Here is an 18,893-nt window from a genome sequence, read left to right as displayed (position 1 = left end):
GAACCTGACACACTCCTTTTCACGCAGACTTCAGCTGCTTTCCATCGAAAACGCTGCAACTGTATCGCTGACAATCGTGTTAGAGGTGAGCTAGATTGAGATAAAGTTCATTAACTACAGCCAAATATTGAATACAGTTTATAATACAGTGTAGAAGAAAAACTGGGGGGAAAAAAAATTAAAAATAGCCCAAACAAACAAAAACAATACGCAATTCTGTTTGGGTTGCCAAAAAAATAAATTATTAAAAGAATTTCTAAAAAGGAAACAAGTTTTTTTTTTTGTGTATTTTATTGTTGAATAAAGGATGTTAATTATATATATAAAATAAATATACACACATTTATTTTAGCAGTCTTTATATGTGGAAAAAATGTTGATATTTTAATGCATTTTTAAAATATGAAGAAAAAAATCCATAACTTTTAATTAAGGATTATACAATAATCATCAGTGCTATTTATTGATGCAGCTAAATTGCTACGGGTAATATCAGTTCCACCTGAGTGAAAGATTTTGGTATTTTCCTCCTCAGTCGGAAGGATATTAAAAGATGAGAAGGAAAGTGGAGGTTGAAGGGCAGATTGCAACGAAATGAAGATATGCAGAACGGCTCAGACTGGTGATAAGGTGATGAATAAGAATGAGGATGGAGATAGATAGATAGATAGATAGATAGATAGATAGATAGATAGATAGATAGATAGATAGATAGATAGATAGATAGATGACTTGCTACTGTGTGCGCTTCAGCAAACAGCTACATGTAAGCAGTTGATTTTCTGTCAAGGCGACTTGGATCCAGCGTCAGTCTATGCTGGGACAAGACCATTACCAGGATCACTGGAGTGAAAATGGAGCCCGTGTTGGACTCCATGTAGGCAGAACATGACGCTACAAACTTACACACTCACAAGCACACAACATTAACTACACAACCAATGCAGTTTACACATTCCTAAGGAGTTTGCCGAGCGTCGTTAGACTGTATTTAGACCGGAATGAATTCATACACTTTAACAATGTTGCCTCCCACAAACCTCCCACAGAGGCTCCAAATCACAAAGTCAAAAGTGACACAGATCGTTGTTAGCAGCCCACAGCCAGGCTCCAAAATAAACCTCTCATTATGAAGTAATCACCCTTCATTTATCTGCGTTATTTATCCCGCAAACATAAAGCGATATGTGCTGTTTAAACCATTATCTGATGTTCAACATGCTGTAAATACCCGGTAATGTGGCTGAGCTGATCTTAATGAAAATCTGATTTGCAGGAGGAGAAAAAAAGTAGGACGATGAAGAGAAAGCAATAACTTCCTGGATGCTGCTTTGGCATGTACCTAAATCAAAGCCACAGATGAGAGGGGCGGAGAGGGGAGCAGGCAACTCCAGGCTGGGCTGCTGGAATTCTGACAGTTATTAGAAGTAGCTGCTAAGAAAGAGACGATATAGGAAAGATTAAAGCAGCTGCTGTTGTTCTTTTAATAGTGAAATAACACTGAATGCGTTTACAGTGAACACTGAAGATGGTCCAGGGACATATTCAGTCGTGTGCATGCAAGAAGTTTCTCTTTGCAGCTCTTTTTTTTTTCAAATATAGATGGACAGATTGATACTAATGTCTGGAGGTGTTCTTTTTCTTTTTAATGATGCATCCACTCCAACAACCTCTATCAGAAAGGTAGGGCAGCCTGTGAGTGAGAGGCACAACCAGAGGCAAAAAGAAAGTCTGCCAAGCACTTGTCGCACCACGAAGCTCAAACTTCTCAGGACAGTAATGACTCAAGGTAACTTAGTGTTTTTTTTAACAGCTCAGATCTCTCATATGGACTGTGGAGGTATGAGAGTAATGTTCAGAAAGACTTAAGAAGAAAGAAGATCAATCAGAAACAATAAAAGCGAGAGGTACAACAACAGGATTTCGAATAGCGAGGAGCCAATACTTAAGCTTTGTCTTTTATCTCGGTGTTAGCATTTTGATGAGTCGTAAATTAAGAGTGTTGTTGTGTTGATGTCACAGTTTTTAATTACATTCTAACCTATTCTTCCATCAAATTTCACTGGTCATGTAATATGCATAATGCGGCCATCGGGATCGGACAAACGCTAAAATATGCACAATTTTTTGTTCTTATGCCTGACCATCTGTCATGCAGATATCTCCTCCCCCCTCTGAAGAGAAAAGAGGGGGTAAACGAATAACGGGAAATGAGAGAAGAAGAAGAAGAGGGGTGAGGGGAAAAAAACAACAACAGTGTGCACAGGTGTAAGATTGGGAGAAAGTGGACATGTGGTGTGGAGCCACTGCAGCAACAGTTGAGCTGAGGAACTTCAGGGCTCTGCAGCAATCTGTCTCACTGAGCTCTGCTGCACTGAGGTGTGGTGTGGAGTTACAATCATAACACGAGCGATGGAGCCGCCTCTGTGGGACGGATCCATAAAGAGACGCATCTCCTTCTATTCGAGCAAAGGACGCATACGGCGGAGAAGAAATCGAGCATTCAGTCCTGCAGTCTGAACGTCACCAATCTATTGGATTGTTCAGTCAGATAATACGCCGTTATCCTCATTTGTGACATAAAATGTTATGTGGGAGTCGGAATCGAGGGCTGTCGGTGTATCGAGGCTATTTTCTATGGGTTCTGTTCGTTTTTCCTAAAAACCTGTTGGATAGCAAGGTGTTCGGATTGGTAAGGGTCGGATTATCAAGTCTTGACTGTATATGTCTTTCTATAGCACATGTGGAAGGTGAATGGTCCCTATTTAAGAAACCTTTTTGTAACAAACCAAGATCCAGCAACAAAATGATAGAAATTATTGTATTTCTTCAAGTTAAACAGTGTGCAAAACTTATTTAATACTAAAAAACTGGTTCGGTCTGAGCACTGTTGCCTCACAGCAAGAAGGTTGCCGGTTCGCGTCCCGGTGGGGGCACCGGAATCTTTCTGCGTGGAGTTTGCATGTTCTCCCCGTGCAGCGTGGGTTCTCTCCGGGTTCTCCGGCTTCCTCCCACACAGTCCAAAAACATGTTGAGGTTAATTGGTGATTCTAAATTGTCCATAGGTGTGAATGTGAGTGTGCTTGGTTGTCTGTCTCTAAGTGTGGCCCTGCGATGGACTGGTGACCTGTCCAGGGTGTCCCCTGCCTTCGCCCTAAGTCGGCTGGGATGGGCTCCAGCCCCCCTGCGACCCTAATGAGGATTAAGTGGTGAATAGATAATGGATGGATGGATGGTTTGGTCTGAGTTTCAGTGGGGATACAACACATTGACCTGACATCCTACAGAACAGCACAACTCTTCTGACTTGTTTACTTCAGCTTCGCCAGCTAAAACATTTTAAACCCTTTACACGGTGCGCGTTCCAACAAGTAAAATGCATGAAAGAAGAAAAAGAAAAAACTTTCCAACTGGTCCGTGAAAGCCAGCTGTCAGCCAAGAGCAAAGTGTGCTGAAAATGTGTGTTTTAATTGCTTTTGGAGTTCAACTTCCAGAGATCACGTTGGCCTTGTGGTGTGTTTTGAAGAGCCGATTTAGAGGCAAAGTGAGGGAAGGGAGCACAAAGTGAAGTCGGTAATGAATTGTGATAGCACCAAAAAGGTCCACGTTCAAAATATTCACCATTATAACCTCGTCTATGAATGCACAAAGAAGCTGGTAAAAGGCATAAACAAGGATTCTTTATTCAGTTAACTGTGCACTTTGGGTGGGTAAAAGTCTATTTTTTTTACACACAGCTGCAGCATCAAATGATTTATTTTGGGTTCAGATTAAGCAGTGAGGGAGACGCCAGGCTGCTTTAAAAAAAAAAAACACAAGCTTTTGTTAATAAGAGGTGAGAATAGCAACAGCTCCAACAATAGAAGTGTTATTATCACTGAAGCCTGAAGACATGTTTTACATCAGTGATGAATTTCTTTGTGATGCACAAAGTCAATTTGAAGAATTGTTTGATCTGCTTTTAAGTCATTTGCTTCGCTTTTCTTTTGATATTTTAATAGTCCTTTCTCGTATCAGAGGCTTTGTCGCAGCGCATCTTCCTTACATGGTAGCTTTTGTTCTAAATCAAAAAGCAACCGTTGTTCTCATCTTGAGGATATGACACTGCACAGTTGTTGAAACACACACAAAAAAATAGTAATTTGGACTTCGCAGCTTGTGATAAAATGTTTGATTCATCTGGCTACGACTTTTTCAGGAAAAGCAAAGCCGCGTGCACGTTTATCTCTCAGCTCTAAACACCTGCCACGGGCCATGATGAGGATGGGAAATAGAAAGCAGCATTGATGAAACACAATAAAGGAAGAGAATGGCCGACAGAAACGATTGTTTAGATCCCCAGTGGCTCATTCAATTGCCTGTGCCCTTGAACACATGGCTCTTTAGCGGAATAACTTATGATAAGCGGCGAGGTGCTGGTAAAGGGAAGGAGAATAACATTACGCCGTGTGGAAGCACATGTGTGTGTGAGATGACCCCATCATGGCGACCTTCTTGTTAAGTGATGATAAAACATGCATGAACACAATATATGGAATGTTATTTATTCATTATTTATGCTGTGTGAGACTTTTTTTTTTTTTTTTAAACTGCGATTGTTTTATGATAATCACTTAATGCACCGCTAGCTGTGTCTTGAGTGGCGCTCTACGAATATATTTTCATGCTGTATTTCATAAATGTTGCACTACAACTGCACTGATTATCGTGGTCTTACAACCAGGCATCCCCTCTCCAGCTGGCACCGCACAGTCATTTTTGGCACCTTGTCAACATGTTAGTCTAGCAGATTTCTACATGTTTGCTAGCCTCGCTGATGCAGAATGTCAGCTTAATGCGGCAATATTTACTTGTTTACTTCACTGTACAAGCCCTTGTCCTCTTCCCTCCCCCACCTTCACAGTCCATAATACCATGAGCCGAGCTGTCTTTAATTGCAAAAAAAAAACTCGATTGGGTGCACTAATTCCCACAGCTGAATTACATATTAAAAAGATATAATTCATTTTTAATTTTTGCTTTGCAGCAGTTTCCACACAACAGCAACCAGACTGAGAGCAAAACAAAAACACCAACAGCCTCCTGGGAGGTGAGACGCAGTGCAATGCCATACGTCGCCGCCCCCGCCCCCCCCTCCCCCTCCCCCCGCCATTGCCAGTCCCGATTGCCTGACCCAAGGTTTCAGCACATTACCACCCTAACAGCTTCGTGGCTGGATGTATTTGTCGGGTGCACGAGCACACAACCGCGCACCCCGAACTCACATCCATTGGCCCGCTCACAGCTGGGCGAAGGTGTCGCTCCATGAAAATGTATGCAGGCTGCAAAATGAATTTTCAAATGCAATGGCCATGCAGCGGTGAGATGAACAATTTCACCTGGGCTCATCCTTTCAGGACGGAAACACAAAGTTTCTTTCACAGGCAAACTATGGCGTCACATAATGGGGGTCTCAAACTTGGTGCTGTTCTTTCCTCATATTGATTCTTTTGTATTTTATGTACTTATTGAAGTTTTTGTCGTACTTTTACAACAACTTACCACTGTTTCTTCAGCGTGTCCAGTATACAAAGATGCTTCATGGCACAGTTTTTGGGGCTGCTAATGAATCAGAGCACACGCTATTAAAACTACACTTTTAGCAGCACAATTTTTACCTTAAAAAGCTGCATGTTACTTCACACGTTTGTTTTGCACATTAGTTTTATTAGCAACATGCGACTGAATACCTTAAATTTCCCCAAGGGTATGAGTAAAGTAATAAAGTTTCCATCCATCCATCCTCTTCTCTGTTTACCTCAGTAAACTCGTGAAATTAAGTCAGAAGAGTTGAGCTGATCCTTTTCAGCTTTAAACATTTTCAACTCTGTTTGCTTCCACTTGAGTCTGATTTTATGTGCAAAGTGTGAATATGACCTGCATCATTACTGCACAATATCTGGAAAAATACACCGATGATCTGTGGCAACCAACGTAGCAGTGATGAGGATGAAACCTTTTGACAACTGGTCACACAACAGCTTGAGATTCACTTTTAAGCAAACAAAAATGAAAACGAGGAACCATAAACTGTGTATGTCACTTAAAACTACAACAGCTCAGCTCTTCACCCAACACAACCTTCTACTCTCTTCAATAACTTCTCCTCTCCTCCGTCTATCTCTCCCTTTACAATGCTTCAGCAGACTATTGTGTCATTGTCTCTGTCTTGTTTTGCTCTCAGACACACACACTCTTTGGCAGATATGAAGAAAACAGCTGCAGTAAAACGAGCGGCTCCCCAGGGTCACTTCATTTCATCCCTCAGTTCTCTCTCTCTGTCTTTCTTTGTATTTCTCTCACCGCTCACTTTTGTTCTTGTTCTCTCCTGCCTTGTGGTCATCACTCTGTGTCTGACCATTTACCCACAAGTTCAAAAGATAAAGTATCCCTAGGACTTGGCCATGGGCACGTCAGCTGCAACTCCACCGTTGTCACATTTCATGCGGCCATTCTTTCGTCACGTCAAGTGGGAGTTTCTGCGAGGTGAATGGAGAGGAGCTTCAAAACCATTTAGTCAAGCAAGTTTTCACTTTGTCCTATTCAACTTAAATATTTCTACTTAACCGTGATGATGAGCGCAACTTTTAGGTCTAATCCTGCCTCTTTTATTTTTTAATTATTATTTTTTTTTACATTTTACATTCTATTTGACTCTTTACAAGCAATACGAATGTTTTGAAATGCATTTATGCAACAAATATGGACCACAGCAGACATGTGGGCTTGCCATATCAAGAAAATATATTTTAACTGTATGTTTCCTGTTATTAGTCAAAAATGACACATGAAAGTACTCATAAGGCAGCAGAATGGCCACGGTGGGAGTGATGTATTACATTTAGAATCTTTATTACTAAAAAAACAATAAAAACCTTGTGACGGAGCGACGCCGTCACTAGCGGAGGTTAGCGGGCCGGCACGCCGACGCCGCGTATCACACACACACACACACACACAGGACACACACATACGCACACCCATGCACAAACTTTACAATAACCTGCACTCACACCTCAATCCATTTCACTTCCTGCTGTTAAGTATCGTGACCAAGGGTGCACACTTGCAACGATACTTTTTCTCTCTCATCCATACATGCACACATACACTCACACACACTCACCGTCCATTGCAGTGGTAGGCAGCTGGCTGGGATGCTTGGCGGGCAAACCCGGGCCATACCATCAGCCGGCTTAAGATGGTATGGGCCCGCGCAGTTGCCGGTCACATGACGCACAACATTTTATTATTTTCCCTGTGAACATTATTCTTTGAATAGCCGATGGGTTATGGTGAGAAACCCTACCCCTGTCCCCTGACTGGGAATTCTGAGTTTTCATCGCAGGGGTGAACTGGGGGAAAACTGTTTAGGAAAACATGTTTATATAATTTTTGGATTTTTACCTGTAAAGGGTACGCCCAGTGGGAGGGGCTTGGGCTTTAAAACCAAGGGCTCTGGGCCTGGCTGTTGTGTGGGAGTAGTTGGAGTCTGGAGTTGGAGACGGAGACAGTGATTGTGACAGTGTTGAGTTTTTGAAGGTGGAGTTAAAGGAGAGCTGGTGTGTAAATAGATCTGTATATAGAGTTTTTATTTTCTTTTCCTTTGCTTATTTTTACGATTGGGTTTTTGCACTTTTTTTTGTTTTTGCTGCACTTTGTAAATATTCTAGTCACTGTCGCACTTTGGAGAGGCCTGAAATAAATTTAAAACCACAGCTGACGTCTACGCCATCGTTTTCTCCCAGTTTGGGAAAGTTGTTGGTTGAACCCCGCGACAAACGTCTTTGTGTGTTTGTTATTATTTGATAGAGTCCTACAGTGAGTCACAACCTCAGAGCTGCAGGAACCTTATGGTAAACACTAGAGATGCGTCGATCCGATACTGGGTACCGGTATCGGGCCGATACTGGACGAAATTACGGTATCGGATGATTTACTTCATAGTGGTAACTGGCCGATCCGATACTGCCACACACACACACACAATCCTGCCTTCTGACACATCCACGTGTTCGTCTGCTCATTGGCTACAAGTTTACAAAGGGTTTACACTCAAAGGGCCAGCGATCTTTTGTGTTAACCCATCAGAAATCATAATAATAATAATAATAATAATAATAATAATAATAATAATAATAATAATAATAATAATGTATATTAATTAAAAAATAAACTTGTGTACATTAGTCAAAAAAAAAAAAGGCTGCATGCACCAGATTTAGCAGAAAGCTAATTTTCATTTGCAGTCCTATTTATTTACATTGCTTTCTGTTTTTTTGTTTGTTTGTTTGTTTGTTTTTGTGTTTTTAAAAAAAACAACTCAATTTATTGTATCAAGCACATTGTTTGCATTGGAAGGCATTGAATGATGTGAATCAACCGTTAAAGTTGGTAGAATTGCTCCCGTTATTGCATTATTGCTTTATTTCCCTTCTGTTTACATTTGACATGCTGTGGAACCCTACAGCCAGGTAGGGTCATGTGGGCGTGGTTTGTAGGGGCGTGGTTTGTAAGGGGCGTGGTTTGTAGGGGCTGTACCTTAGCTCCGGCTGCAGTCAGACCCTTCTCGATCCCGCAGCGGTTCACAACTTTTCCGGCCTCATTTACTACTGCTCATGCGCAGAGCCGAGAGCGGCTATTAGTGGTACCATTATTTAATACCAAGTTTTGGTAATTTAACCTTTAAATTGCAGTTTAATGTTGCTGTGTCATTTTGATCTGTTCTAAATATCTGAATGGCACTGAGTGCACACTGTAGTCTGACTGCAGCTCAAATAAAGCAGCTACAGTTTCACTTTGAGACATGCTTTTGGCTGTTTTTTCCTTTCTTAGAAAAACAAAGTCTATGCTTTAATAGTATGAGGCTTTTGATAAAGCATCTTAAACAAATGTATCCATGCAAGTAAGGTATTTCCAAAGAAGTTTAGGAGGAGAGATGGTATCGGTATCGGCAGATACTCAAAGTTGAAGTATCGGTATTGGTATCGGAAATCAGAAAGAGGTATCAGTCCATCCCTAGTAAACACAAAAACAGTCATTAAAAAATGCATTGATTTTATTTTCTTACTAAATTATTTTCCTTGAGAAATTACATCTCTAGTGATTTAGCCATTGTGCGCTGAATATTGTTTACATAGCCATAAATATCCTGCCATATCCTTGTCCCTAAAACATTCTTTTCATCTTTCTAGTAACATATTTTAGCAATATTTGCTAAGATATATGCAAATTTGCTCAACTCCCCCAAGACAAACACTTGCTGTAATGCATTGAGTTTTTTTGTTTTGTTTTGGGGTTTTTTTGTTGTTGTTTTTTAAGTTGACTAATAATAATAATACCAATCGCCTATCCCGCTTGTTAGTAATCAGAAATGCAAAATCATGTTTTCACCCAGGAAGGTCAACGTGAACGGTCAAGCAAGCGGAGTTTCAGTGTCTCGCTTCGGGACCCTTCAGCAGGACAGATGCATGCCAACATCTGTCCTGCTGATTGGAGGCCCACACGCACGTCACCTCTGGGAAACTTCAAGAAAAAAATGCTTTATTTTGGCAGTACGACCTGCACGCAGCGATGACAGGCAACCACATTTCAGAAAATGTCGCTCAAGCAGTCCATTGAGTCAAGTATCAGATTCACATATTGGTTTGAGTCAGAGGATAAAAATGTGCCAAGAGACGTCAGCTTTCATTGTTGCTATTGGTGGCTCGGTGCATTTAACATTAATGAGTGCTGATGTCTACTGCAAGCTTCTTCCTCTTCCTTCTCCTGCTGCTGCTGCTCCTCCTCATCCAGCTCTGGGAGGCTGAGAGGAGATCCGGTAATGGCAGGATTTTAAAGGAGCCCCCATGGGCCAACTTTTAACACCCAATAGGCTGGACGGTCAACACCCAGCACGCGCACACACACACACACTCATACACACACACTCACACAGTCTCTGCTTCTCTTTATCTGTCTCTCTCACACACAAACACACAAACTCACACCCCTTTTCTCTGTGCTAGAATTAGCCACTGGCTGCACTCCAGTCAGATCCGCTCAATATTCCACCCTTCCAAAAAACACCCTCTCTCTTCTCATTGTTTTCTGGAGGCCACACATTGCCACAGTCATAGTTGTGTCACAGCAATCAATCAACCATCAATGTGAAACGGCTCCACCAATACAGAGAAAATGCAACGCAACTGTGCTGTAATTTCCCCACTAACCCCTCCCTTACTATCAGTTGACATCTGTCCTTTGAAATCTCCATCCTGCAGCCGGACTTCCACCCACTGCTCTGCTCTCTCTCTCTCTCTCTCTGTCCATTGCTCCCTCACGGTTGCAGACAGACTTCACACCCATCATCACCTCTCTGTGATTCACTCACTTTATCCATTACCCAGCTGGTGATCTTGTCACACATATGCAGAAATACGCAATTTCTTAATCCAATCTGTAGCTAGCTGTCAGTGTTAGGCTATAAAGTGTCACACAGTAATTTGAGTACTTTATTTATAAAACAGCAAGTGCTCAAAGGGATTATTAACATTTAAGTGGTAAAAGTAATGCAAATACAATACTTTTGCCATTGAGCAATTAGTAATGTAATTACTTTGTCAATGAGTAACGGATTTTCACATAACCTGCCCATCACTAATGGGGGAATACATGCTGTTCACGATTTCATGTATTTTCCACAATAAATATGCAATAAATGCTATTTCTGTGAGGTGAAATTAATTTCTCACACAGATTTGTAAACGAGCTGACTGATCCTTAAGCAACAAACACTGAAATATTTTGACTATAAAGCCACAGTTTGACATTTTGGAAAATGTGCTTATTTGCATAAGATAAGAAGCTCAATAGCACAAAAGGGAAAATAAGAGGCTGCGTCTGCACATTGAAGCCTGCACACTGTCTGTCTGAGCATTGAAGTCTTTATCAATGCAACAAAAGCTTTTGCAACTACTTGCTAATGTCTGTTTTGCACCTGGATCCTGCAGTGGTTGGATGTGCATGCTCGTCACAATCAATACCACACTATCTGTAGGGTAAACACATAGCTGGAGCCAACAGACAGTTAGCTTAGCATAAAAATGGTCAGAGGGAGAAATTGCTAACTAGCCAATTCAATTCATCCATCCATCATCTATACACCGCTTAATCCTCATTAGGGTCGCGGGGGGGCTGGAGCCTATCCCAGCTGACTCAGGGTGAAGGCAGGGGACACCCTGGACAGGTCGCCAGTCTATCACAGGGCCACACTTAGAGACAGACAACCAAGCACACTCACATTCACACCTACGGACAATTTAGAATCACCAATTAACCTCAACATGTTTTTGGACTATATGGGAGGAAGCCAGAGAACCCGGAGAGAACCCACGCTGCACTGGGAGAACATGCAAACTCCACGCAGAAAGATCCCGGTGCCCCCACTGGGACGCGAACCCTTCTTGCTGCGAGGCAACAGTGCTACCAACTGCACCACCTTGCAGCCCCAATTCAATTCAATTCAATTCAGTTCAATTCAATCCAATTCAGTTCAGTTCAATTCAGTTTCATTTGTATAGCACAGTGTACAACACATGTTGTCACACAGCACTTAACAAAGTAAGGTATAGACCTTACAAATTTAAATAGACCTTACAGATTTAGCCAGAGCAGCTCTTTCCATTCGCTTTACACTCCAACTTAATTGGCTGTAGTTATTAAACAGACAGTTATGGGTCTCAAAAAGAAAGTAAATAAGTGTATAAGTCATTGTTAAAAAAGAAAATTATAAAAAGGAAAGTAATCATTTATCTATTCCACCTGATCATTTACAAATTCAAGGCAAATCTTATCAAACTACATCCATGAACAACATGACTGTTAAAGACACGTTTATCACTACCATCATCACCATCCATTTCACTTCTAATTACGCTTTAATCTACTGAAGTCATTGCCCCCTCAATGCCCAGTTTCATCCAACTTCCATCCATGAATCCTTCTTCTTACCTGGAGTTGGTCATGTCAGTCTGTCCTCCTTGACTCTTCTCCAGCCCCAGTTTGGTGAAAATCCCCACCAGCACCATGATGGCCACCACTCCACAGATAATATACACGATCATGTGGGTTCGATCCCGGTCTGGTTCCTCGTGGACCTCTGTGACGGGTGCTGCCGGCCGCCCGGTGTTTGCCCACACAGGTGTGTCATAGTTGGAACAGGAAGTCTGGTCCAGACTGTGGACTTTGAACTGGCAACAGAATCGGTAGAAGCAGGAACCGCAACAGAACAAGTAGATACCTGCGTTACAGTTGAAGGGTGGATCCCACTGGCCCATGACGTCATAGTAACCCCAGCAGCGGTTACCGCTGGTTGGGGCCGTTTGCTCCACTGCTACGTCTGGTGTGGGTGTTGCCAGCGCTGCCTCTGGTACCACAGAGGGTTCTGTTGTCTGGTTGTTGGAGGAGATCTGTGCCAAAGCCTGACCGGATGGCTGAGAGTTCAGTCCACACAGAGAGGTCAGACCCAGGAGGATTGCCAAAGGGAACTTTATCAGCAGTGGATGCATGGAGGCAGCCATCTTTACTCAAATGTCCTGTGAGGTCTTGGTGGTGATGTGTAAAAGTTAATGACAGGTCCAACTTAAAGCTCCTAGGTTTAAGAAACAACAAAGAAAGGGGAAGTTATCTCTGAGCCATGAAGCTTGTAGAAATTAATGAGAAACCAGTGAAAGAAGAAACAGGGCGATAAATCAAGAGTTTTTTCTGTATTCATACTCCGACGAAACACAAAAGTGCATTTAATTATCGTTTTGGGAGTTATTAGTGCATACAGTTACAGAGAACTAAATTGTCATCAAAGGGCAGAACAAGTGGGGCAATGAAATCAATCTCCCATCTCAACATGCTCCTAACAGGAGTGAATGAGTCCCTTGTGGGAAGGGACTCACATGCACAGACACATCACAGTCCCTGGCAGTTTACTGTATGTGTGTAGGTGTAAAAGCAAATTCCAAAATTCAACAAATGTCACCTTTCACAAAGCCATATGTCATGAGCAGACAGCAGAGGTGGTTGTAGACAAATCCAAATCCGGTGGCTTGGAGGGAATCCAGTTTAGGAGGGCGTGTTACCGACGAATGAACTTGCCTCTGGCATTTCCAGCAATAAGCTCCCCCGCTGAGTGGATGAATAATCCGTGAAAAGTGAGAACTCTGGGTTCCTGACGGCGCTAGAAGGAAAGATAGATTCCTCTCAAACTCGGAGATAGTCACGAGCTCCCACATGAAAGACTTTTCACTCCGGAGATAGACTCATATTCCTGGGTGGATAGCAACTCCAATGCTCAACACTGGAATCTGAACACTTCTGATGTCCAGGAAAAAAAGAAACCTCTGACCAATAGTGCGGTGTTTACCTCTGGAGTTCTTTGTGTCCTCCACTTCTCCTGCTCAGAGTTTAACTTGCATCTATCATCCTTCTACTCTCAGTGTCACCGTTCAAAGAAAGGTTTTTTATTTTTGTGGTTGGCATCTTTTCGCTGCCACCTTGGTCCACTTTGGTGAACTCCTTTGAGAAGCGAAGCTCCAGTCTTTCGGCCACTGATGTCTTTATAAGTGACACTAACTATTCAGTTTTTATTTAGTGAAGGTAGTGTAGGACAGTTCCCTCCTCTTTCCAGCCCAACAGGTAACAGCAGCTGTTCAATATTCTTTAGAACATTACTCCAGGCTCTTGTCAAGCTGAAATCCTGTGGTGATTACGGTCCAAAAGCGTCCCTCTTGCACCTGAGGCGTGTTTTCTGTCTCTCTCACACACACACACACTCACACATACTCTCACACACACGTTCACAAACAGCTCAAATCCCCCTGGTGACAGCACACTGTCAGTGTCAGTCTGTAGCTTTTAAGCGACACACAGGAGTCCAATGGCTCTTTGTGCTCGGTGTGCGCAGGGCTCCTGTTGCTGTCGCTCCGTGTGCACTCCACTGAAACCCCTCCTCTCTCTGGATCCCAGGGTCTCTAACAGACCCAGGACACCAGCTGGGTACTCTGTCTGTCAGCCTGCTCAGTCCTGCCCTACAAGTGCTAAGGCAAAAAAGGGGGGAGATGAGAGAGGAGGAAGAGAAAGGGGAGGGCTGATGTTGTGATACTGAATCTCTGATCCTAATGTCTTGATGCTCCTGCATCCAAGAGAAGCTGGAAAAAAAAAATAAACGCGCCGGAATTACTTGACCAGAGTGGAGAGTCCCACATAACGGACCATTTCTTGTTCTTTGAGGGTTTTATTCCCTTCTTCGTTGCTTTTGGCGTTTTTTTTGTTTTTTTTTGTCTCTTGATCTGATCTTAATCTCGTTCTATCTTCTCTTTGATATTTTTGCCTCTCCCAAAACTTACCTCACCCTTTCCTCTCAGCCCCCAATCTGGGCTTTTTTTTTGTCGTTGCTGAGGAAATATCAGCGCGGGGGGTCACGGAGCCTGTGAACTGCCTTCTGCACTTTCAAGCAGCGCACTTACACAAGCCTCTCTCTGGAATAATGCTCCCCCAGCCCACTCGGACGACAGAGACAAGTAGAGATGCGACAGCCAAACGGCAGTGTGGCACCGAGGGCAGATCAAAAAATATCCTGTTTTCAAAAGAAGCCCCTTTGGAAATACAGGACTGTGTGCAGCAGCTCTTTGTTGTTCAACTACTCAGTGGCCAGGTTTTTTTGTTTTTGTTTTTGTTTTTCAAATTTTCCATTTGCATCAATGTATTTTTGTGGTCTTTCCCCCTACCACTTAAAAAAATAGACAAAAAAGAAAAATCTCAAAGCATTAATATGCAACAGTTTTTAGGCAAATGTTGCATATTATCTCCCAATTTTTTTTCATGCCAAGGATTTTGCTGTCAATTCAGTCCTTGTCCGGCTGCAGCTTCTTTGAAAACAGGCATAATTTGATATATATGTATAGGAATTTTATATATATATCATATGTATGTGTTTTCACTGGTGCTCTGCTTGTGGGATGCTCCAAACAGAAGTGTGAAGAGCAAAGAGAAGCGATAAAATGCTCTTCTTTTTTTTTTCTTTTTTTATTCCATCTTGTCCCTTTGTTTCTTCATCAATGTATTCCCTTATTTTCCTCGCCGTCTCAGTCTGCTCAGTGCTTCTGTATCCCGTCCGCTGGCGATACTCACGCTGCTGCTGCTGCTGCTGCTGCTGTTCTCTGGTTTGACTGGATGACAATATCTCACACGCTCTCTCCCTCTCTCACTCCTCCCTCTCCCGAGTCACTCCTCCCTCTCTCGTTCACTCCTCCCCTCTCTCCTGGTATCTCTCTCTCTCTCTCTCTCTCTCTCTCTCTCTCTCTCTCTCTCTTTCTCTCTCTCTCTCTAACACACACTCCAATCTTTTGTGTACAAATGAGCACAGCTCCCGCTTGCTGACTCTCCCTTTCGTTCTCCTCCTCCCTCCTTCATTATGTGTCACTGACACTCTCTTCTCCCAGTTTTGTCCATTTGTTTTTTTTGGCTCCAGATCATCAAGAATCACTCCTTTCCCCCTGTTCTCCTACTCATGCTCATCTCCATTTACCTTCCAATTATCCAACCTTCGTTTTCCTCAATACTGTTGAGCCCCCACCCCCCGCCCTCTTCCGAGCTACTTTCCTTTCTCAAAATGCCCGTCACTTCAATAAATACGGTGCTGACCGAGCAGCAGGTTGTAATGTGCAGGCGTGTTCATGCCTGATGCACGCGTATTTGTGCGCTATTACTGCGCTAATACCCCCGCACATCCCCGTCTTTGTTGCGAACATGTCTGGAAGATGCGTGGCACTGCAGTCTATTAGGAGCTGATTTTGGGGGAAAGAGAGTGAGGGATGGATGGAAGGAGGGAGGAAGCAGGAGTGACATAAACAGAGAGGAAAAGAGAGGTAAGAGAAAAGGACAGCGGCTGCCAAATAGAGAGAGGAAAGGAGAGGAGAGAGAGGGAGGCTTGACAGTGAGGAGGAGGGGAGGGAAAGAGGAGAGGAATTATCGCGGGGAAGGGAGGGGGATTAAGAAACATGGGGAAAGCGACTGGAATAGGAACTGACAGAGGGATAGTAGGAGGGAGTTGAGGGGAGAGAGAGATATAGATAGGAAAGGAGTGCAGACAGGTAGGAGAAAAGCCATCTCAAGGGAAAGTGACACATTAGACCTAGAGAGAAAGAAAAAGGGAATATTATTCCGAGAAAAATGTTTGGGGAGAGAGACAGAGAGACAGCCGAGGCCCCAGAAAAATTCCCAGGACGTTCACGGAGGAGGACACGGTGAAGCAAATCGCTATGAATTTTGAATAATCCCAGATATAATGTTAAATGCGAGCTAGATTTTAAAGAAGAAGAAAAAGAAATAGCGCCTTGGGTCTGACCATGAACGGCACAAACCTCATCATTTTTGCATAAAAGCTTAAAAGCTTTCCTTTAATTTCCCTGTCACACTCTTCTCGCTCTCTTTTTTTAAAAATCTTTTCTCCTCCATTTTCTCACACATTCACTCTTTGCATTTGAGCCACACCATCCTTTGTTTTTTGTGTGTGACTTTTTCCTGCAAGCTTTTAGCTCATCCTCACTTGCGGTTTGTACTCTGTCCAACCCTCTTGGCCTAAATTCACTTAAATCTTTGGCATCGAGAGTTATGTCATGGATACACGCACACACACAAAAATGTGCACAAGCATTTATGCCAGCACACATACACACTCCTGTGTCTACAGCTATGTGCCACAAATCAGCAAATCCTCCTACCCACCCCCCTCCTCTCGCACCTCCTGTCTGGCATTGAAGTGTCCTCAACTCATTTTCTCTAATTTAAAGCAAGTCAATAATTTAGAAAAAGAAATCAAAGTCGCTGTGAACGAAGACAGGTTTGGCATTGGGTACACAGGATGCTTCCTCTCAGTGCTCAGAAGGGCAGCGAGACACAAGTGTTGGCTGAAAAGCAAGATGGGATGGAAAGAGGAACAAGATGGAGAGGTGGAGAGATGGCCCTATGGGGAAAGATGGAGGGCAGAAAGAACAGATTGAATCTCTCGCTGCACAGGAATGGCCTGACACCACACAATCTCCCGTTTCTCTATCTTTTTGTGTCACAAAACATTCCTTGTTTACTCAATTAATCCCATCGTTGTACATACACTGCACAACTTCAGTTGCCAATAAATGCAAATTTACAAAAATTTTCACATCGATTTTACCTTTGACCCATGAATGAATGAACAGCAAGCAGTCTTGACAATGACCTTTGAGGGGAAATAGATTCCAACATGCAGGAAGGTATAGAAGCTTATTAGCTTAAGCCCCCTTGAGTAGCAATGGCTCCACAGAAGAGACATGGAATCACAAATGTGAAGCAGGGGTCGATGACACAACCGTTAAAGTGACAGTGGAGACGTATTCTATATACATAAAGTAGGAGGATAATAAAGGTTGTCCATAGCAGAGCTCACGGCACCCCTAATTATCTCAACCAACTGGACAAACTTTGTCCTGAGAGCAGGTCAACAGTTCTTGTAAAAGTAAAATCAATCATGATCTCTTAGGTTATCATTTATTATCTATGTGTTCATGTTGTTAGTCGAATAACCTTCTGGTAGCTCAGTACAATTGCTGAAGAAGTGACAAAGGGTCAAGAGGTCCAAGATCGACAAGAGAAGATATTCTAAAACTTCTAAAAAGGTTTTGGGTTTGGAAAGAAGAACAGCGGTTCTTATCTGGTATGGAAGTGATAACAGGATTATATTTACATCTATGTATAGGAAACTCTGACTGTCCACTATAGCTGTTGCATTGAAAACCTAGACGAACTCTATTATTCTCCATATTTTGTACAGTATTATATCTTCCAATGACCCAGCAAAGTGTTTTGTGTTTTCACAATCTGATGATATAGCAAATTTTAGACGATATTCTCAAGTTGGGAAAGTAAAACCGTTCAAGGAACAAAGATCCCAAGGTGTTGACCTTGGCCTCCAACCTCCCCAGATCGTAATCCAACCACTGAAACAAGTGGTACAAACCACCCCAGTGCACACTGAAGGTCCTAATTTGATGAAGCGAACAGAACAATATCATCTGCAAACAGCAGAGATGAGATTCTGTGGTTCCCAAACCGAACTCCTTCTGCCCCCTGGCTGCGCCAAGAAATTCTGTCCATAAAAATAATGAACAGAACCGGTGACAAAGGGCAGCCCTGTTGGAGGCCAATGTGCACTGGGCACAGGTCTGACTTACTACCGGCAATGCGAACCATGCTCCTGCTGGACTCCCTGTCGTAAAGGGAATGGACAGCCCTCTACAGAGGACCCTGGACCGCATACTCCCGAAGCACCCCCCACAGGACGCCAAGAGGAACACGGTCGAATGCCTTCGCCAGATCCACAAAACACATATGGACTGGTTGGGCGAACTCCCATGAGCCCTCAAGCACCCGATGGAGGGTATAGAGCTGGTCCAGTGTGCTGCAACCGGGACGAAAACCAGACTGCTCCTCCTGAATCCAAGGTTTGATTATCGGTCGGATCTTCCTCTCCAGTACCCTGGAATAGACCTTACCGGGGAGGCTGAGGAGTGTGATCCCTCTGTAGTTGGAACACACCCTCCAGTCCCCCTTCTTAAACAGAGGGACCACCACCCCGGTCTGCCAATCCAGAGGCACTGTCCCCGACCCCCACGCGATGTTGCAGAGACGTGCCAGCTAGGACTGTCCCACAACATCCAGAGACTTAAGGTATTCAGGACAGATCTCATCCCCCCCCGGAGCTTTGCCACTGAGGAGCTTTCTAACCACCTCAGTGACTTCAGCCTGGGTGATGGACAAGTCAGGCACCAGAGACCTTACGACCACAG

The 18,893-nt window shown here is 43.2% G+C and overlaps 1 protein-coding gene across 1 annotated transcript in view; it reads right to left on the bottom strand.

The window, feature by feature from the left end:
* LOC103361811 (protein shisa-9-like) overlaps nucleotides 1-12,599 on the bottom strand; it is a 121,466-nt gene extending 108,867 nt beyond the window's left edge. The window contains exon 1 of the mRNA XM_008288001.1: nucleotides 12,031-12,599. Coding sequence (XP_008286223.1) covers nucleotides 12,031-12,599 — 569 coding nt within the window. The remainder of the gene's footprint in view (nucleotides 1-12,030) is intronic.
* Nucleotides 12,600-18,893: the final 6,294 nt, after the last annotated feature.

The sequence above is a fragment of the Stegastes partitus genome, unplaced genomic scaffold, assembly GCF_000690725.1.
Source record: "Stegastes partitus isolate 25-593 unplaced genomic scaffold, Stegastes_partitus-1.0.2 Scaffold535, whole genome shotgun sequence".
Lineage (NCBI taxonomy): Eukaryota > Metazoa > Chordata > Actinopteri > Pomacentridae > Stegastes > Stegastes partitus.
This window is presented reverse-complemented; position numbering and strand designations above follow the sequence as displayed.